This window comes from Eurytemora carolleeae, unplaced genomic scaffold (assembly GCF_000591075.1).
Source record: "Eurytemora carolleeae unplaced genomic scaffold, Eaff_2.0 scaffold849, whole genome shotgun sequence".
NCBI lineage: Eukaryota > Metazoa > Arthropoda > Copepoda > Calanoida > Temoridae > Eurytemora > Eurytemora carolleeae.
In genome coordinates, this window is record NW_019396736.1 from 132593 (window position 1) to 155187 (window position 22595).

The window sequence follows — 22595 nt, forward strand, 5'->3', positions numbered from 1 at the left end:
AATTCATTTTGGCTGACTCTCCCCTAATATCCTATTGTGTGACACCATCTGTTTAAACAATTTTATCTAAATTTCCGTTTGATTTGATTTGATTTGATTTGGCCCTGCCCCTAAACGACTATAGTTAAAAAACCTGGAAACATTTGATTTAGCAAATTGAATAAAAGGCAAATGTAGAGCAAATACTGTGATATACGGTGGAAGGCGATTATATTAATTTAATGAAGACGACTTTCTATTTTAATTTTGATTTATAACAAGCTTTTACAGCATGGATACACACAAATATGTAAACAAAGAGAAGCTGTCAATTAAAAAAGCTTTTCTTCAATTGGTTGTAAACTTGCATTTCGAAAAAAGCTTGTTAACAATTAAAATTTGTATACAAAAGTTGTCTTCACAATATTGATTCGCCTATCACCATATGTAAAGTGTAAAGCAAATGGTCAACAGATCGAATGCTGAAAGAGAACATGTGACCTTTACACAACTAAGCACAGAAAAAATGTCATTAGATAAATGTTTTATTTATAAAAAAACTATAACCTACCAAATATTCACTTTTAAACTCGTGTTCAGCAAAAGCTAGTCTTCTGAGTTCCCAGGATAATTCGAAAGCCGTCAAAATAGGATCCTGGAGCAAAATATAATTATAGAAGAATTATGGCATAGGGATTAAAGGGATTGTCGACGTATTTTATGCAATCTGGAATAGGAATTAAAGGGATTGTCGACGTATAGGATTTAAAGGGATTGTCGACGTAATTAGTGCAATCTGGAATAGGAATTAAAGGGATTGTCGACGTAATTTAAAGGGTCCCTCTNAAAGAGCTATAAGGGAAGGAGATGCTAGGGCCCAGGATTACCTTGCTTGAAAGAGCTATGAGGGAAGGAGATGCAAGGGCCTTGTATGAATTTATTCTAGATCTTGAATGTCTCAAACTATCTTCACTTCTAGACGTTGAACATTCCTCGCACCCGCACCTAGTCTCCAGATATTTAAATTCAAAATATTCAAGAAATTTATTTTTATTAGAGATATGCATGTTTTTTTGTGAACCACCGAAATTTTCGTGAATCATTGTGTCGTTCAGAAACTTAATGATCAACAAACGAACGAATTTTATCGTTCACAGCAATGATTAATAACAATACAGATAGAACACTAGATGTCGTTTGTTTTTTTCATTTACAACAACACTGAGGCATTAGCCCAAAAGACTTTCGCCCATGCTCTCTCTTTGTCTTGTCATTCAACGCGGCATGCGTGTAACTTCTTTGGGCTTCTGTCTCAGGGTTTTTAAAAATTACTGACAAAATATTAAAGCTATTTTTTGAAGCCAGAAAGAACTGGTTAAAGTGCAGTGGTCCTTGTATACATCAATACAATGAAGACGACATTCGATTAAATCTAAGATTTTTAACAAGCTTTCAAACGGCACATGGACGGTGCACATGGTACACAAAAACATGAAAACAAAGCAAAGCTGCTCTTTGTTAACTTGTAAACTTGTAATTTGAAAGAAGATTTTTATAGATAAACTTTAAAAAAGAAAACAAATGAACAAATTTGATCGTTCACAGCATAGATTAATTAAAATAAAGATAGAACTCTAGATGTAGTTTTTTTTCTAGATATAGGGATTTTTTGTTCACAATAATAGATATTTAAATTAAAAAAAAGAAATTCGTCTATATTGTAATGATATAAACACATACCACTGTTTTATGTTTATAGATAATCGATGTAAACTACTAAATATCCCTGATGTCGTGAGGCATTGGAAGAACAGCTCCTCTATCCAACAGGATTTTAATCACTTCGTAGTTATCTGTGTGGGCCGCCAATATTAACGGAGTTATATCAGGAGTAAAGGTGGCAGTATCACTAGGTATAGCTTCCCAACTCTAAATTAAAAATAGATTAAGTGGGCTGTTCCTTTCTTTCAATTAATGATTATGGAACTATAATTATTTAGAACAAGTATTGACACTACTCAAATTTTAGGTCTTTTAGATTTTTCAAATTGTACAAAAAGTCTGATAATTTTATGTTTTTCCTTGACGAAATATTGGTTAATTCACATTGAGAACTAAATCTAATATGTACATCCAAGAAAAATAAATGCAAGAGAAAAAGTTGGTTTGGTTTGTAGGTTATTTAGCTCTATGCGCATAAAGAAATATATGCAAAAAGCCCATCTAAGTTTCTCCCATGGTCAGATTTACAGATAGAGTTTTCAAAACATCTATAAATTATTTTACAATCATGATAAACAGATTTTGTAATTCGCTGTGTTAATGCTCCTGTTGGGTTTTTACTATTTTCTACAAAATCGACCCATAATTGTTAAGATTATGGCCTTTTCAGGTTAAAAATATGAAAAATAATTTTTATCTTTGCCTCTCATTCAAAAACACATTAAGATGCTGATCAAAATGGTTAAATAGCTTTAAGATAATTTACAAATGTTTTAAAATTTCTAGCACTAAAGCCGACCGTGGGAGAAGCTGAAATGGGCTTTTTGAACATATTTCTATTTGCGAAGAAACTAAATAACCTCCAAAACAAGCCAATTTTTGCTTATGTATTTCTTTTTCTTGGATGTACACATTAAATTTAGTTCACAATGTGAATTAACCAATATTTGGTCAAGGATAAACATAAAATGATCAGATTTTTTGTACGATTTGATAAAAATAAAAGACCTAATATTTGAGTAGTGTTGATAAAATAGATTGTTCACTTCTTAAAGGGGAGAGGGCGGGACTGTAAGCGTAATTTCGATCAAGTGATCCTCCATGCAAAGACAGTCCTATTTAGAACAGTACCATTAGACAGTCCTATTTAGAACAATACCACTAGACAGTCCTATTTAGAACAGTACCACTAGACAGTCCTATTTAGAACAGTACCACTAGACAGTCCTATTTAGAACAGTACCACTAGACAGTCCTATTTAGAACAGTACCACTAGACAGTCCTATTTAGAACAGTACCACTTAAACTTTAATCTAATCAAAATTGTGGAAGCTACCGTTGTTGTTCTGACTCATTAATTTCTCTTATAAATTCTTATAAACCCGAAATGCGCGAGTCACTTTGCAGAGAAACCGAAGAAGAAAAAAACGTGTAAAGAAACAAAAAACATGATTATCCTATTCAAACCTTTTAAGGGTACCGTTGTTAATCGGGCATTGTCATCTTTGCATGGAGGGTTACTTGAAATTGCGCTTACAGTCCCAATGCGGGAGAGAACTATCTGTTAAAACAGAGAGATGAATTTTAAAAGTACAACCTTAAAAAAGGGTTCACCATTTCACCATTTCTTGTAAACTAAACACCAATATAAAGATTATTTAGATCATTTAGATATATTTTTTACTTTAAAATAGTTATTCTTTACAAGATTATTTTTTAAATACACATATTTGAAATCAACATATGTTTGAGTCGTATTGTCCGATAAGTAGCGATTTTAGTGTGTTTAGTTATTTTGATTATTTTTTTTTACATATTTACTTTCATCCAGAAAACTCTTTCTAAAGAATTTTATTCAAATAATTCTATAGATTACAAAGAATATTTGAACAAAAGCACTGAATAAATAAAGAAAATTTTATTCAACAATTCATTTGTTTGTAAAATTGTCAGGCTTTTCACTTTTCACAGGATGAATCATTCTAGAGGATTTAATTTAAAACCTTAATTAATTAAACAAATTGTTAAATCTACCATGAATTTGCAAAGATAGATAACAAGGTAGAAATTGTAATTACGTCTAATGACTTTAACTTGTAAAATATAAACTCAAATACATTAGTTGATATAGATACTCCATACTGTTTACTGCAAGAGAGTAATCATTCCTTGTTTTAACAAACAGATTGAGGATCGTGCCCATTGGTTTGGCATTGATAGATAAGAGCTTGTGTTCCTGTTGACATTGATAGCTGGTCCTCGTTGAAACATACAAGCTGAAGAGATCATGCCCATTGGTTTGGCATTGATAATTACGAGCTTCCGATTGATATCGATAGCTTACAAGATCGTGCCCATTGGTTCGGCATTGATAGATAAGAGCTTGTATTCCTGTTGACATTGTTAGCTGGTCCTCGTTGAAACATTCGAGCTGAGATTGTGCCCTTTGGTTTGGCATTGATAGTTACGAGCTTATATCAATAGCTTACGAGATCGTGTACATTGGTTTTGCATTGATCGATTAAGAGTTTAGTTTGTGCACATTGGTTTGGCATTGATAGTAACAAGCTTCTGATTGACATGGATAGCTTACAAGATTGTGCCCATTGGTTTGGCATTGATAGTTTAGAGCTTGTGTCCCTGTTGACATTGATTGCTGATCCTCGTTAAAACATTTGAGCTGAGATTGTGCCCATTGGTTTGGCATTGATAGTTACGAGCTTATATCAATAGCTTACGAGATCGTGTACATTGGTTTGACATTGATCGATTAAGAGCTTGTGTCCTTTTTGACATTGATAGCTGAGCTTGTGTCCATGTTGATATTGATAGCTGACAAGTTGTACCTGGATAGATATGGGTTTGAGAAACCCTAATGGATTGTGGCATTTCCTACATGTGTATAGAAATCCACTGCGAAAAAACCTTCAAGTTTAAATTTAATCCNGAATATCGGGATTTCAGTTACTACTTTTTAAGTGTTACGAGTTTTCCGGCAATTAAGGTAATACACATCATTTAAAAATATGTATTCCGTAGCTCTTCTTTATCAGACTTGCCGAAATGCCCGGTCCAACTTTAGCCGGCAGTAAAACACCATGAGGTGGGAATGTAACATTTTTGTTATATATTTCTGATTGTTACGGTTTGACCGGTATATACAGGTAGCATAAATATAACAAATAAAACGCATTTTTCTATTATATATTCGTATATATATATATATAAATAAATATATATTCTGCGGCTTTGGAAGATATATAAATAACCCAAAAATATGACTAAAATATTTATTCTAAATCAAAAATTTTTTTTTTTAGTAAATTCTGATTGGTGAATCATTGTAGAACATATAAATGAGAGAACATAAATTGTGAATAATGCTGAGATAACGGTTAAACTTTTCATATAAAAACAAAAAAACATCTATTAAAAAAAGTATATTTAATATATATGTATACACATAATGAGGAAAAGTTTTTTATACCTGCTTGAGAAATTTTATTAAGTTTTAAAAGTTTTGATCAAAAATGCTTTCTTAGAAAGAAGAAGTAAAAGAACTGATTACTTGTAATGTTGACCCCCATCAGTTCAAGATATTTAAAATAGCCCATAAACTTTTATTGTTATTTTAGCATCAGCTTCAAATTTACATTTTATAAAAGCCTTTAAAAATAGATAAAAAAACATGTGTCGCCTATTTTTATCAGAAACTTCTTTAAAAAAAAAATTTCCGACCTTTTCTGCCTTTGTAGCTTTATAGTTAGTGCATGGTATCATTGGATTTGAATAAACTGGCCTTGAAAAATGGAACTATTAACATGTTTTTATAACACCAGAACTTCATTCACAGACCTTTTTCTATGAGGGGGGGGGAGCCGTGACGGGACACCCCCCCCAGTCTTTACATAGATTCAGGCCCCAAAGCCTTTATAGTGTTAAGAAAACTATAAATAATTTAAAACACTTAAATAGATTAAAGTTTGTAAAGTTTCCTATTGTTTCACTTGATTAATTTCAAACAGTTGGAAAGTTTTCTAAAGTTTAAGATGACCACATTTATTGTAGAGAATTATTGTCATTTATTAACAAGGGAAGTGCCAGTTATATTAGGGAGGAGTTACGGAGTTTACTATATCTCAGTTTGATATTTTTACCCCTACCCCTCCCCCAAAAAAGGGTTAAAAAAGTTAATTTTCAATTTTGTTAATGCAGAAGAAATTAATGGATTACAAAATATTCTTTATTTCAATTTATCAAGAAAATCATGATATTATTAAAGTTTAAAGGAACAGCCCAAGTAATTATAAGTGACACTCCAATGAAAGTGTTATATGCTCATGTCACAAAGGTACCCAAAAAAGTAGAAATGTAAAAAAGTGATTAGATGAAACATGCATGGTGGACTATGGACTAGACTTAGATATTTCATTTTTGTTCAAACAAATATTTAAAGGGAAGCATTTAGAATTCTTTTAATGGATCTGGTCACTTGTAATTTCTCCGACAGTCTCTTTAATATCTAATCAAATCTATCTAATTCTGAATTGAAAATTAATTAATTGATTGATAAGTTTTTAAGTAAATGTATTTTATCACACACAAAAGAAACTTATAAAACTATAATCTTTATTTGAAGATTGAAGAATTTAGAAGCTTTTGCTTTGTTTATTTTGTGGTTTTTTTAAATCATCAAATTGGTTAAATTGACTTTCATGGCCCCTGGTTTGGTTTGAAGCCCTTAAGGATAATGACATTTATTTACTTGGCAAATAGATTTTTATCTTTTACACTTTTAGTTTATTAATTATTTATCCTGCACAACTTGATAGCAGAGAGTTTTTAGAAGGTTTTACATTATTTGTTATTTAACTAAACATAAATAATAGATTACTTATAAGAAGACAGTATTTTTTCCTTTAAAAAAAGGACAGCTCAAGTTCTTGAGGGCCATGGGCTCATAGATCCAGACTGCTAAATTAATCAATTTTTAAGACTTGGTCAATTTTAAAGTGTTGCGACGCCTTGCTTTTGATTTACCTCACGAATACAGGGAAGCCCTAGTGATTTACATTTTATAACTTCACAGTAATTGTTTTAGGCTTTAGTTTTGTAAAAGCCATGTCAAAATTATTATTGATTTCCGCATGACAATTTGCAACCTTTGGATCAATGTACAATGTACATGGTAACCGAAATCTCTGTCAAAATAAGAATCGCGTTTAAGCTAAAAGCAACACAAAATGCCCTTTTCAGCGTTTAAAGGTGACCGAGTGCTGCAGCTTTTCTAAGAAGAAGTTTAATGAGCCAAAAGATTCATTTTCTTTATAATACTACAAATTCATACTTTTACAAATGTTAAAAAAAGTTTATCTAAACGTAGCCTAAATTAAAAGTTTAACAATAAAAACAATTAGCAAAGAAACTGGCAATAAAGTTACAAGCACTGTTTGAGGATATTCAATAATTGCTTTCGGTATTTCTAAACATTGAACAAATCAAAAAGTTTTTTTTTGTATGACAAATAAAGCTCTGAAATTAAAGCGTACACTTGGTTTAGCAGTTTGCCGACGTTTTGCAGATCCATCAAATCTGGAGAGGTTTGATCATTAGTAGGTTTTCCGCGAAATGGGGAAATAGCTTTTCGTTGAATATTTAGCTTTTTTTCGCACTGCAATAGCAGAAAAAATGCAATGTTTTTTCGCGAAACAAAAATAAAATACAACAAAAAATGCGAACTTTTAGTTTTTAAAGGTAATTTCGCCTTTTTTGTTCTCAAATTTCAGTTCACAAAAAATGCGAAATTTCTCAAAAATTTTGCAAAATACGAAATAAAATTTTGCATTTTTCGGCAAAGGTTTTTTTCCCCAGAAACTCTAGACATTAGTAATTGTCTAGGATTAGTGAAGCTTGAGGTGCAATACCGATTAGAGTAACCGTCTCGGGTGAAGCTAAATATATTTTAGGGACAATATTTATATTGGGATAATATTTATATTGGGACAATATTTATATTGGGACAATATTTATATTGGGACAATATTTATATTGGGACAATATTTATATTGAGACAACATTTTTTTTGGGACAATATTTATATTGGGACAATATTCATATTGGGACAACATTTATTTTGGGACAATATTTATATTGGGACAATATTTATACTGGGACAATATTTACTTTGGGACGATATTTATATTGGGACGATATTTATATGGGGACAATATTTATATTGGGACAAAAATTTATATTGGGACAATATTTACATTGGGACAATATTTATATTGGGACAATATTTATATTGGGACAATATTTATATTGGGACACTATTTATTTTGGGACAATATTTATTTTGGAACAATATTTATATTGGGACAATATTTATACTGGGACAATATTTATATTGGGACAATATTTACATTGGGACAATATTTACATTGGGACACTATTTATATTGGGACAATATTTATTTTGGGACAAAAATCCACCGTTCCCCCCATCTTTGTCCTAAATTGAATCTTTTGATGCTTGTGTGTGAGTGTGCTTGCCCTCCTTTATAATCTTATTGAATTAAAATTTCAAGTCTTTCACAGAGTTCTTCAAAGAATGTCTAAAAATAATATTAGAACTTTCAAACTCCGTTTCTTTTCACTTTATTAAAGATTGACTTGGGAACCCAGCTTTGCCTTAAAACTAAAATTCTCTAAAAAAATAACTTATCTTTAAAATATATATATATATAAATAGTTATAGCAAATATGTATAATGCTTATAAAATTAATATTAGATTATTTTAGGAAAAAAAATTAAAAAAGATAACGCCAAATTAAATTAGTTAACCTCAAATTAAAAAAGATGACGTAAAATTAAAAAAAATTACGTCAAATTATAAAAAAGATAACGTTAAATTAAAAAGTTAAAGTCAAATTAAAAAAGTTAACGTCAAATTAAAAAAGATAACACCAAATTAAAAAGGTTAAAGTCAAATTATAAAAAAGATAACGTCAAATTAAAAAAGATAACGTCAAATTAAAAAAAATTAACGTCAAAATAAAAAAGATGTCGTCAAATTAAAAAAGATAACGTTAAAATAAAAAGAAAACGTCAAATCAAAAAATATAACGTCAAATTAAAAAAGATAACGTCAAATTAAAAATGATAACGTCAAATTATAAAAGATAGCGTCAAATTATAAAAGAAAACGTCAAATTAAAAAAATAGATTGAGGAACTAAACACTTGCTTAAATACTAATGTTGTAATCCCTATATTTTTGTAACACAATTTTATAATTTTTGACTATTCGATTAAGCAGAATTCATGTAAAATTTATAAAATATAAGATGGAAGTATTTTTAAGTTTAGAGATGGAGGGAAGTGTTATAAGTTCGATTATTCAAAGTTTTAAACAAGGTAATTGTGTAAATGTTAAAAACTGCAGTCTAATAGATGAACTAAATGTAATCGAATGACGTAATATTTTCTGATTGCGTCATGCAAAAAGAGAATGCACTTGAGATTTTAGGGAATTCCTGAGATGTGAGTAAAGGCGAAACATGAATGAAGAAATATCTTTTTGAGGGATTTAAAAAAAAAAAAAAATATTTCTACTTTTTATGGTAATGAATAGTTTCATTAGTTTTTAAAATTTATTTTTCATTCATAAAAATAGAAAATCATTTTTTATTTAATTACCAAACGAACGAGAACAAATTTGAAAGGTTCATTATAGTTACATGACAATGCCGACAAAAACTTAAACTATTTTGTTCAAGGTAAAATTAAAAATATCTTTAACTTTAAAGGGAATATTCGCCAAAAATTAAAGGGGGTATAGGCTTACGGCGAAAAATAATCGCTTTTGATCACTGTTAATCTTATCTGTTGCGTCTAAAAGGAAAAAATTGTTAAAAACGACTTATACTAAAGAACGTTGCGTCCATACAAATTCAGAAAGTTGCAATATAAAACTCGGATCGTAAAATAATCAATTTAATTTTAAAAAAATCATTCAGATATTATACAACCTGAAGTCATCGATTATTTTTCGACGCAATTCTTTACTTACATCACATAGATTAATAAAATTACAGATAGAACACTAGATGTTGTCTTTTCAAGATTTAAGGGTTTTCGTTCACAATAACTCTGAGTAAGAAGCTCAAAGGAGTTACGCGGTTGCTCTCTCTCTGTCGTGTAATTCAACACTGCCTGCCCGTAACTTCTTTGGGTTATTGTGAACGAAAAACCCTTAAATCTTGAAAAGACGACATCTAGTGTTCTATCTGCAGTGTTATTAATCTGAGTTCCGTTTTACCTTATTCTCAAGAAGAAGTTCAACCATCTCCAGGTTTTCATTGTCGATTGCCATGAGAAGTGCTGAGCGACCTAAAGGGTCAACACAGTCGATATTTATCTGCCCCGTGTCTTTGCAGTTCTCAAGCATCCTACAATATAATACTTATAAAATACTACAATATCTTTGCAGTTCTCAAGCCTCCTACAATATAATACTTATAAAATACAACAATATCTTTGCAGTTCTCAAGCATCCTACAATATAATACTTATAAAATACAACAATATCTTTGCAGTTCTCAAGCATCCTACAATATAATACTTATAAAATACAACAATATCTTTGCAGTTCTCAAGCATCCTACAATATAATACTTATAAAATACAACAATATCTTTTAATTCAAATGCAGTCAATTTTCAAAAAAATATTTCAGTATATTTAAAATTTCGGTCAATAACTTTTCAGTTATCAGTCTTTAAGAAAATTTTTTTTAGCATTCTGGATCATTGTGTGTTATTTTTGAACCTTTTCTCAGTTCCAATTCAGACAATATCAATTTTGTTAAAATATTATAGTTCTGAAATTTTCTCAATCTTAATTCTTCAAACGTCAAAAATGTCATCTAAATCTTTGAATGAAAAAAAATAATATTTTGCAAAATACATTTAAAGTTAATAAAATCTTTTTAAAACGAAGACATTTTTTTTTGTCAAAATAAGCAAAGATAGGTATTAAATGTCAAAAGTTGGTAAAAAAAAATAACGTCGGTTCCATAATGCATATTGATTGGCTTTTTTGGCTTTAGCCATTTTTTACTTAAATATTTTTTTAACTGTAAATAGTAGCTACATTTTGTTGCCTTAATATTTTATATTTATAGATAAATTATCCTTATTTTTTCATATTTCTTAATATAAGTCTTACTATAAAATATATATTTTATGATAAATGTACACATGTGAATGTATTGTATAATAAATAGAGTTGTACTTATTAATATGCTAATATATATTGCTCTGAGAGAAATTAATAGTTGTATTTCTTATCTTCCGCATATAAACATACAATATACAATATATATGTAATTATACGTTTGGTTTGTTCAGATTAGTTTTTACATTCACACAGACAATAAAAAACAAGGAGTTGGGAGGTTGAGGGTGTTTTATTCTTTCTTGTCATAGTCAATTTATTTGGGAAACCCTTTAAGTAAGCAAGGATTTATTTAGAAAGTGTCATTAAAGATATATGACTCTGTAAATAGCAACTTGTGGATTTCTACAGCACAGAGGAGCAACAAAATGTTTAAGATTTGTCTTGTTTCAGAGAATAAGTTTTATTGTTTTTCTTTCAATGTATTTTAAAGAGTAATGCTCTGAATTATTAAAAGCTCACTCTAAAAAAAATTACTAAATTATGAAAGTTTTCGGAAAATTCAAGAACATCTCTTTATTTAGTTATTATTTATTTTGTTTCCGGCCCAATATAGTTGGTATAGGTTGGATCCCTAGATGACAGGCCTGAGATTGATAGCACTGGTAGACTGCCAGATCCATATTGATAATACCAGTCTCACAGTAGGTCATGAATCATATCTTTTTCTATTCATTTTCCCATGTACATTGTACATTGTACATTGTACAGTCGGAGTGCATAGATATAAAATACAAATACAGTCTATGTCTATAATGTCTGATGATAAACCATAAACTAGATAATTGTGCACTTTGTGCTCATAATTCTCCTTTTTACTTGTACAAACATTTACTCTTCGTAAATTATTAAACATTTAAAAGGTCTACAATGTCAGGTTGCAAAGATATAGGGATTAAATAATCTGAATTTGTGGCAACAACCCAATTTCTTTCTTAAAAAGGAAATTTTATGGAAAAAGTTTAATTTTGACCCGATTGGTTGGTTGATTTTTACGTTTATTTACTTGTACTTTTCGTAAATTATTAAAGATTTATTTTTCTTGTTAAATTAATCTCAAAGATGAATTTTTAATATTTGATTCCTGAGCGACCAAAAACTATCTCTGAGTCCCCAAAAAAATAATGGGCCCAATCGGTTCAGCTGTTTCGTTGTACCTAAGTTTTTGAATTTAAATTTAAATTTTGAATTTGCAGTATTATATACATTCAAATTTGAGCAGTAGGTTAGGTTAGGTTTTCATTTATTATTCAGTGTCTTTCTAATCTTTTGTCTATTTAAATCACTCTATATTAATATTTTAAGATCTAAATATTTATTAATTAATGATACATTTAAATTTCATATCGGGGTTTAATTATTGCAGAAAAGTATAGAATATTACATGTTTTTAAGTTTAAGATTTTTTACAATTGCGCAATGATTTTTTATAGTTTTTAAAATTTGAAAATATCTCTCAGATTCTTTTTCATGCTCGAGGTCAAACACAGGTTCAGGTTCAGGTTCAAGAACAAAATAAGCATGAATTGAGTCATTGATATGTGTTTTTTTTTCTTCAAATTTCCCAACCTGTAAAATTAAAAATTAAAAGATTAAAACAATTTAACTTTGTGTTTTTATTAATAAAGAGCGATTTAAAAAAGACAAACCGTTATGAAGGACACTGTACATTCATATTATCTAGATAATTTATTTGTTTTTACTGTTTTAAGATTTTTATCAAAAATGTTCTAGATGGATATTAATAAATGCAGTTTAATTTAAACACCTGAACCGGCCGGATATACTTTAACCACCACTTTCTCATTTATAAATTTCCATCTGAGCACACGACGAGAAAAAAAACTAATCAAATTATATGTTTTATTTTATAGGTTTAGCTAATTTTTTAAACCTGTGATATTTCAAACAAAATTTATAATTTGAAATATCAAAGGTCTGCATCGAAGGGTTGCAAAGATATATCTGAGTATTCCTCATATGGACAAACATGATGAAATTATAATAGTTTTTCTAGAAATTGAAAATTTTAAAATTGCGGGTTTTCTATAAAAATGACTTGCGTATTTATGAGGCTATGTGTGTGTGAATCGTGAAACTTTCAAATTAGGGGGGGGGGGTCCAACTTTATAAATTATTTCGATAAAAATATTGAAAATTTGAACCTTTTTCTTGCCTGGTAAAAAAACTTGTTTTTAAACATCGTCTTCTACATCCACCCTTTCTCTTCTTATTGTTTACAACTTTCCTAGTGGAGGCCCGGCGAAGTTGACCCATCATGTACATTTTTTCACAGTTTAAGATCTTGGATATGTTTGGAAATTTATTTTTAAATATCCTAAGTTTTACATTTAGCTACACACATATTTTTTCTTTTAAATTATTTAATTGTTTAATTATGCAGAGACGACTCAACTATTTCAAGTGTTTAATCTGTTGGTATTGTTAACAAGTTAGTTAGTTTTTCTTGGTTACTTTCATCTTGAATATTACTTTGATTTTAGACAAGACAGGTAGAAAACCGGAAATGGACAAAACTTTCTCCGAAATAAAGGTAGTGTAAACTTTCTTTAAAGTTTTGGAAATATTTGTAAAAATAAACTAGTTCTAAAACTAATTCCAATGCCATTACAATATATCACATTTAAATTTTAAGATATCCCCCCCCCCCTTTTTTAATTAATTAATTATACTTGAATTTAACTCAAACCATCTTTTCTGCATACTGAATCAAATTTTAATCAAAGTCATATATTTTAAGCGGAAAAAGGCCGGTTTCAGTACATAAACATTTGAACAAATTACGATAAAATGTTTGAGAAGAAAGGACCAATAAAATCATCAATTTTTATTGGATTCTCAATATTATTGGAAAAATATTTCCAAAATGTACAGGTTTTTCTCCATCCTAATATACTTCTAGTCTATTAAAGTTGATCTAAAAGGGAGTGACCGGCTATGTGAGGTAGTTGAACTGAGGACGCAGTGTTGTGGAAAACTTCTTTAGGATTCATTTGAGACATATTTCACTTTTTAAAAGTCTGTAAATCCTGAGTTTGAGCGCAAATTCAACGTTCAAAACTCCTGATTTGGGGGTGGATACGCTTTCAGAATTAGTTTTTTTTAAATTATTAATTAACGACGACATAAAATGTAAAAATATTCTAAAATAAACTACAGTCATGTTTAGGAACATTTTGAGAAAATAAAAATTAATCTTATCATCGAAAATAAGTAATCTTGTTCAATTATTAGTTTCTATTACCTCATTATTCTAGTTTCTCGTTATTCACAAAGATGTTCGTAGATTTTCTATAACTATTATTGAAAAGACGACATTTAAAGAATTTGAAGAAATCTGCGAATAAATTCAAAGAAAATTAAAAATTCAATATAATAATGAAAACGAAATAATCGATTTTAGCATTGATTTATTGACAAATTTCTTTTGTGAAATATGTTCCTAGCCATCTAATTAGATTACTGGTTAAGTTTTACTTTATTTTTCGTTGTCGTTATTTAATAATTAAAAAAAACTAATTCTGAAAGCGTATCCTCCCCCAAATCATGAGTTTTGAACGTCGAATTTGCGCTCAAACTCAGGATTTACAGATCTTTAAAAAGTGAAATATGTCTCAAATGAATCCTAATGAAGTTTTCGACAACACTGCATACTCAGTTCAATTACCTTACATAGCCGGTCACTCTCTTTAAGATTTATTTTTGCAAAAATAAAATAAAAAATGCGGAATTTAGACACCACCAAAAAATGTTCAACACATAATGAACAACAATTAAAAATTTAGAAAATGATACTTTAAAAATAGTTTAATAGAAACTGGATGTAAGCTATTTTACAAATATTGTTTTATTTCAGTCAGAATTAAAAAGATACTCCTCTGAAAAATGGACTTCCACCACTCTTTAATAATGTTGCTTGCAAATAAAAATTGCTGAATTTTTACCGAATATCTCCTGGTAATTGATGATTGCAGTCCGACAAATAATTGATAAATGATTTATGTATATCGGTTGTTTATGGAGAAAAGGAATAGTAAGTTGCCAAGTATATATAGTAGATTCAAGATATTTTCCTGGCTGAGCAGATATCTGGTTTAACCGATCTAAGACTTGTTAAACAAGAGAAGTTTGTAAGTGGGAAGTGTATGAACTGATATAACTGAGCCTACTGCTGAAAGTCTGGTTGCTGAAGTGTGAATGTTTGGCATCCAGACCTTTATACTTCTCCTAGTGCCAGCTCCTTGCTTTTATAGAGTATAGACCCATCTTACTATACTACTCCTGGTCCAGTGAGACGAGGGGGGGATAGCTCAATTATCTTGAACCACATATTGATAACCTCCCAACCCTCTTTTCTGCCTCTCTATAGTTCAGTAAGACAGGGATAGTTAATTGCTGAATAATCTCAACCCGATATTTATAACGACCTAACCCATTTTCTAGTTAAGGCAAAGTTCTTATAATTGATGGTAATGTTTGAAAAAATTCCAAAGCTTTGTTAAATTATCCGACGTAGTAGACAAAGGTGGTGATTAAATGATGATAAAAAATGCATTTTGAACTTATCAAAATTTATTCTCTATTTTTGATCCATATCCTGCTGGGAAAATGCAGAGTAAGCTGCTAGTATTGGAGTGGAAAATTTGCCTTTTTTTAACCATTTTTAAGCAAACCAAAATATTTGTGTTTTTTCTCTTGCTTGCCTGGATTTACAACAAATTCTATATTTTATGTCCCGCATCAGATCATGCGTTATGTGCGACAACGGAAATAGCTAGCACATTGCAGAATAGTTTAGTTCAAATTTTATGTACGATTGAAATCTTATATTTCTTCAATCAACGAATCCTCCTATTGAAGAGCTATTGAGAAGAATAAAACTTTCTAATATGTTAATTTTCTTTTCTCATTTTTGTGCGTATAGTCCAAACTATGAGAGCTACGGGATCACAAAGTAGGACAAGTAATGTAACATAAATTTGACCTTTCTCCTCTGTCTAGTTCACAATGAGAATTAACTTTCCTTATAAGATGATACATTTTTAATTGAGACAGTCAAGTCCAAGGTCCAAAAGAATAATATTGATCATAAACTAATAATCAAATTAACAACTATATATTCGTTTGTTAGAAACGAAACAAATAAAAAAGCAGAAGTCTTATCTTTTGCCTGATTTTTAATTCCAAATCAGAAACCTTTAGAGCTTGATCTTCAGCTTAACTAGCCAGAGCTATATTTTAGGAATAAAGTTAATCTATAGGCCTACAATAAATACATACTGATAGAGATTGAATCTTTTGGAAAGGGTGAAGGATACTACACTTTCAAGGAAAATATTATTTTTAATATTTCTGAATTGTTTAAAAGGTTGCATAAAAAATAAAGAAAGAAAGGTTAAAATTAAAAAACTCTGATTTCTTAAACAAGCTACTTTTTTAATAAAGGTTTTGGGTTTCAAATCTAAAAGTATAATTGGTTTTATTCTGTTTTTTAAAAACTAAATTATTTTCCATTTTAATTGAGAAATCACAAGAAGGTTTTAGGTTCAAAACAAGTGACGAATGTTCGTGAACACATTGCCATCCCTCCCTCATCCGACACAATCAATTCCGCAACTATACGAGAGTGGACCAACGGAACCCATAAAACCTGTTATTACTTTCTTAGACAATTCTTCTAAGAGAGGGTATACTTCACTAATAAGGGATGAACTCCACTAACAAGGGGTGTACTCTATAATCAAGGGGTGTACTCTAATAACAAGATGTGTACTCTACTTACAAAAGGCGGACTCTACTTACAAAGGATGTACTCTACTAACAAGGGCTGTACTATAGTAACAAAGGGTGTACTTTACTAACAAGGGGTGTACTCTATACTAACAAGGGATGTTATCTATAACAAGGGTTGTTATCTACTAACAAGGGATGTTATTTACTATTTACTTACAAGAGGTGTAATCTACAAACAACTAACAAAGGGATACTCTACCAACAAGGGATGTACTCTACTAACAAGGGGTGTAATCTACTAACAAGGGGTACTCTACTAAAAAGGTGTGTACTCTACTAACAAGAGGGTATTCTACGAACAAGGGTTATTTTACTGACAAAGGATGTAATTTACTAACAAAGAATGTAATCTACTAACAAGGGGTGTACTGTAGTAACAGGGGGTGTAATCTACTAAAGGGGGGACTCTGACAACAAGGAATGTTATCTACGTACTATACTATACGTTATGTACTATACTAACACGGGTATGTACTCTACTAGCAAGGGCAATTATTCTACTAACAAGGGTATGTACTATGTACTCTACTAACAAGGGGGTTCTCTACATTCAAGGTACTCTACTAACTAAGGTATGTACTCTACTAACAAAGTGGTTCTCTACCTTCAAGGTATTCTACTAACAAGGGTATGTACTCTACTAACAAGGTGGTTCTCTACCTTCAAGGTATTCTACTAACAAGGGTATGAACTCTAATAACAAGGTGGTTCTCTACCTTCAAGGTATTCTACTAACAAGGGTATGTACTCTACTAACAAGGGGGTTCTATACCTTCAAGGTACTCTACTAACAAGGGTATGAACTCTACTAACAAGGGGGTTCTCTACCTTCAAGGTATTCTACTAACTAGGGAATGTACTCTACATTCAAAGGATGAAATATGAAAAAAAAGTTTCTGGGAAAAGTTTACGTCATGATGAAAAAACTTTTATTCTTATTTTATTTAGATGTTTTACAACGAATGCTTTCAACTATTTTCAATAAATTACCTTCTCCCCTCCATTAATTTAGAAATAAAAAAGAAATGTTTTGGTTGGAAAAAATGTCAAAGGTTAATCTTATTTCTGAAGAACTATCGATATATAAAAGCATAACAATTCTAATAAGCAACTATACAAGTTTTCTCTCACTCAGAAATCAGATACTATATCATAAAATAAATAAAAAACTATAGATCTACAAGTTCCCAAAGTTGTGCCAATGTTGAATAAATTTGACCATCTCCTTCTGTCCAGTAGAGTGCATTTCTTCACTGGCAATTAAAAGCAAAAGGCGTTAGAAGGTTGCAAAGGTAAACACGCCTTCCTGATTTTGAAAGCGCTATTGTTGGATAATGTGAAGATATAAAAGCGTTTTTTTAACAAAGTCTTAAAATGTTTCTAAGATTTAATTTTTCATTCAATTGGTGAATTATTTTCCAAAAGGTTTACAAGAAAACTGTTGGAAAGAATCTAAATGGCCTTCTGTAAGAAATTAATTTGAGTAAGCCTGCCAACGTTGATTCCTCTGTCTAGCTTTTCTAATTACGTTGTTATTTATTGTTTTTCTTCACAATCATTTTTATTATGGGCTTGTTTAAACCCTACCATGGTCGGGTCATTTTTGTATGATATGCTTTAGAATTGGGAGGAGGGCGGGGGGTATTATTTTAGATAACTTTTTCATTTTAGATATTTAACTTACATGCTTATGGTGCAACCTTGATAGATAAGTTTCCAAAAATTCGACGGAAAAATAGGATATTTTTTTATTTTCACAAAAATAGACATGTGCCACTCGAGTTAACCCTTTTAAAGTAATTATTAGACCTGTAGTTCAAATAATAAACAAGTATGGAGTATTTTTGATTTTTTGAAACGCCGACCGGGCTTTTAAATGTATGTTCTCTACCCGCCTTAAATTATGAACTTGAAAAGAGTTGAAGAAGTTTGAGCACTCTATTGCAGGAGCCGATTTGAAACTACAAGGATGGGTATAATCTTAAGATATGTGTGAACTGTAAAACAAGCACTATCACTATAGATTCATGAAATCCGTCCAAAATTACCAAAACATTAAAATTTTAATTATATATTATAATATAATGGGACTTATATAATTTATAAGTATAACAAATAAGTTTTATCTTTTCTTATTGTCGATATTTGATAAGAATGGAGAACAAAACTATCTATCATTTTGATATAGATAGCGAAAACCTCTGAAAGCAATGATTTTAATTGTGATTTCAAGTGACCCTCCATACAAAGATGGCAACACCCAATTCACAACGGGATCCTTGAAACCTTTATTTGATCAATAATGTGGAAGATATTTTCGTTTTTCTGATAATTCATATATAAGTTTTCCTGAAGTTTTCATGTGGAAGTCACCTTTGTAGACACCCACAAGTGAAAATAGACAGTTTTCAAAGTTATAAACATTGATATCTAATTAATACTTAATCAGATAAATTTAAATTTTAGACTTTAAGAAAAACTGCGAACACTCCCTTTAAGAAAATTGCGAACACTTCCTTTAAGAAAACTGCGAACACTCCCTTTAAGAAAACTGCACACCGCCTGGGTAAATGCTAAGAATTCTACCCTTTTCAATTCTATTTACTAGATCTAGATCTAGATGTAGTATAGACAATAAATCATCTAAAAAATCATCATTTCTTCATATTCTTAACTAAACAGAAGAGAAGTTTCTAAGTTTAACATAATCTGTAGAGAATTGAAGAAAATCCATTAAATTCATAAAAGGATCTCATTCGTTTCTATTCATAACGGATTAGAAATATATTTATATTGACAAAACAATTGTTAACTATGAAATAGGTAATTTTACTTTAAATTTATATGTTAAATATTATGATTACATGGTTTTAAGGACGCCAGTCAGAACCTTTTTTTGCTTTTAATTATTTCTTTAAGCATAAAAAACAAACAATTAAGATTCACTTTCACGGATTTCACAAATTTTTCAAACAATTTAAAAATCAAAATTCTTTATTCGACTATAAACCTTTCATTGGTTGATGACTGGATTTAGAAATTTTAACGTATCTTTCCAGCCGGCTCAAAAAATCGAAATACTTTAAAGCAGACAAGCCAAAAATTGATATGTTTTTGTTACCGCAATTTTACAATATCTTAAAGAATAATATGTACTGGTTAACAAATATAGAGATAAATAATTAAACATATAGACTGCATTCATTCGGTGTAAAAAGATCATGTATCGTTATAATATACTAGAAAACCATTCTTTACCAAACAATTTTTTTGAGATGGCATGGTGGAACGGGGCACAGTGGAGAATTATGGGGGGGGNTGATTCTATTTCATAAACCTCTTATTTATGTCAAATAAGGCTTGGTCGCTTAAGAATTTTATTTTGAGAGAAGTCTCTAAGCTGTTTAAATGTTATGTTTTAGTTAAGAAGTTCGCCCAAAACTCTTAAAATAGGGTTTTTCAACACGCTACTCTGACTACATTAAGGTTTCTTTTCTCTTTGGCTGTTAGAATCTTTTTATATATTTAGATTATCCCGAAACCCCTATGCTTTTGCTATAAAATATATGATAAAAGCACGCTGTAACAAAGACGACATCTGAATATATTGCGAGTTTACAGGATCCATTCAAGGATAAATATATGAACGGGAAAAGTAATTATAAATTGAAATCATTATAAATCAATGCTAGCTACAATTCATACCATGTTTGTAAATAAAAAGATTTTCAGAATATAATCTTTTTGTCCATTCTCACCATGAAACACTAGACAAATACATTTTAAGAGGAGTATTGTGACAAAAACCAGTCACCCTCCCAAGGACCCCCTAAAATATAACAACATTATTTAGATAAATACCTCTACAGTCTACAGGGGGGGGGCATTTATTTTTAGATTTTCTGCATTATGTATTAAAAAAAGAAACAAATCTGTGAGTGTAACATCTTATTTAATACAACGGATAATTAATCTCAACTTTAGTTATTTATATTATTAGCATATTCATATATAAAACATGAAATCTTAATCGTTATTTGGAAATTGATGAAAATTTCATTTAATAAAAATACATTTCAAGAACTTTTCATGTTTGTTTCATATACATTTAAATATTTCACTAAGCAGAGGTTTAAAGTTTAAACTACGTACATTCTTGGCATATACCCATGTATATAAAACAAATTTAGATTATATATTAGAGATTACAGGATATATAATATTTCCATCTAATATATTGTAAATCAAATAACACTTTAGGAAACTGAGTACTTGATTTAAACTCCAATTTTCTAATTTTGATTTCATTACAACCAGACTGAAACTAAATTCGAAACCTATGATATTTTAGTCTTTAGCTTTAATATTATCTATACATAAATTTAGCTTGTCTGTCTGTTTTTTGTCTATTTGTTTATATACAAAAAACGTCAAAACGGCTGAACCGATCGGACCCAAATTTTGTGTGGGACCTCACGTGACCCCGGGGAAGGTTTATGAATGATCAAAATCCCTTTTTTCAAGTTCAGTGTTCACCCCCCTTAGAAAATTGGAAAAGTCTGACCTGCCCGTGCTCGCCACATCCCCTCTCTCCACAGCCAGCAGAAACTTCTTCTCTTCAAAAGTAAGAATCCCCATTTCCTAGAAATATTTTCCATCAACAGTTTTTTTTGCAACCTGATAGCAATTTTACTTTTTTTCAGTAATACCATTAAAACCTCATGAGATTTAAAATTGATTCTGAAAAAAATTTAACAACAAAACTTAATCATTCTGTCATTCAGTAGTTTGTCATTCAGGAGTTCGTCATTTAGGAGTTTGTCATTCAGTATTTCGTCATTCAGGAGTTTATCATTCAGAAATTTGTCATTCAGAAAGTTGTCATTCAATTGTTTTTCTCAGTTTGTCATTCAGAAGTTTATCATTCAAGAGTTTGTTATTCAGAAGTCTGTCATTCAGGAGTCTGCCATTCAGGAGTTTGTCGTTCAGGAGTGAACTATAATACATTACATTCTTGTATACTGTATTTTATATATATAAATATTCCATACTGGTTCCCAATAATAAAAAAATATGTTCTCTCATAATTTTCATTTTTCATTTCTGTAGAGCTAGTAGTTTTAGTTTTTGTAGAGCTAATAGTTTTAGTTTATCAAAAAATATTTTTTTTCATGATTTCTAAAGTATTTTGATGTCAAGCATGGTTGCATCACAGAAATATATTTTAAATGAACTGAACAGATGAAAAAAACTGATTAATTATTTTGACTTTGATAATGAGATAAAAGATAGATATAAATCATAATATCAATTCAGCCGCATTTATCAATTAATAGATATATACTGCAAATGGGAATAGTAATTATTAAAAAAAAACAATATATCTATCAGAATGTATTTTTTCAAATAAATCGTCTAACACTTTTATTTTGGTATTAAACTTAACCTGATTCTTACTTCAATCTCAATCCTAATCTCAAACTTAAAATTATATATTTTGTATTTTAATCTTTATCTATTTTCGTGCACTTAAAAAGTTTATACATAATAATTATTTATAACACTTTTATTTGGGTTCGCAGTGTTATAAAGTTTTTGGACAGACAATTTCTCTTTATCGAGCTTTATCGAACCTTCAAGAACTAGAGAAAATTTAAGTCCAAAATCTTTATAGCACGTCGTGCCAAAGTAATGGTGTTATAGGTAATTTTATGAAACGTTTGTGTACTTGTCTTATTTCAATGTTTGTGTAGTTGTCTTATTTCAATGTTTGTGTACTTGTCTTATTTCAGTGTTTGTGTACTTGTCTTATTTCAATGTTTGTGTACTTGTCTTATTTCAAT

The 22595-nt window shown here is 29.9% G+C and overlaps 1 protein-coding gene across 1 annotated transcript in view; it reads right to left on the reverse strand.

Annotated features, from left to right (window-relative positions):
• Window positions 1–21389, reverse strand: part of LOC111707945 (transient receptor potential-gamma protein) — a 61029-nt gene extending 39640 nt beyond the window's left edge. Inside the window, exons 1-5 of the mRNA XM_023481140.1 lie at window positions 21317–21389; window positions 10022–10151; window positions 1766–1908; window positions 867–984; window positions 551–634 (exon numbers count right to left, since the gene is read on the reverse strand). Of these exons, the coding sequence (XP_023336908.1) occupies window positions 551–634; window positions 867–984; window positions 1766–1908; window positions 10022–10150 (474 nt within the window). The 5' untranslated portion in view covers window position 10151; window positions 21317–21389. The remainder of the gene's footprint in view (window positions 1–550; window positions 635–866; window positions 985–1765; window positions 1909–10021; window positions 10152–21316) is intronic.
• Window positions 21390–22595: the final 1206 nt, after the last annotated feature.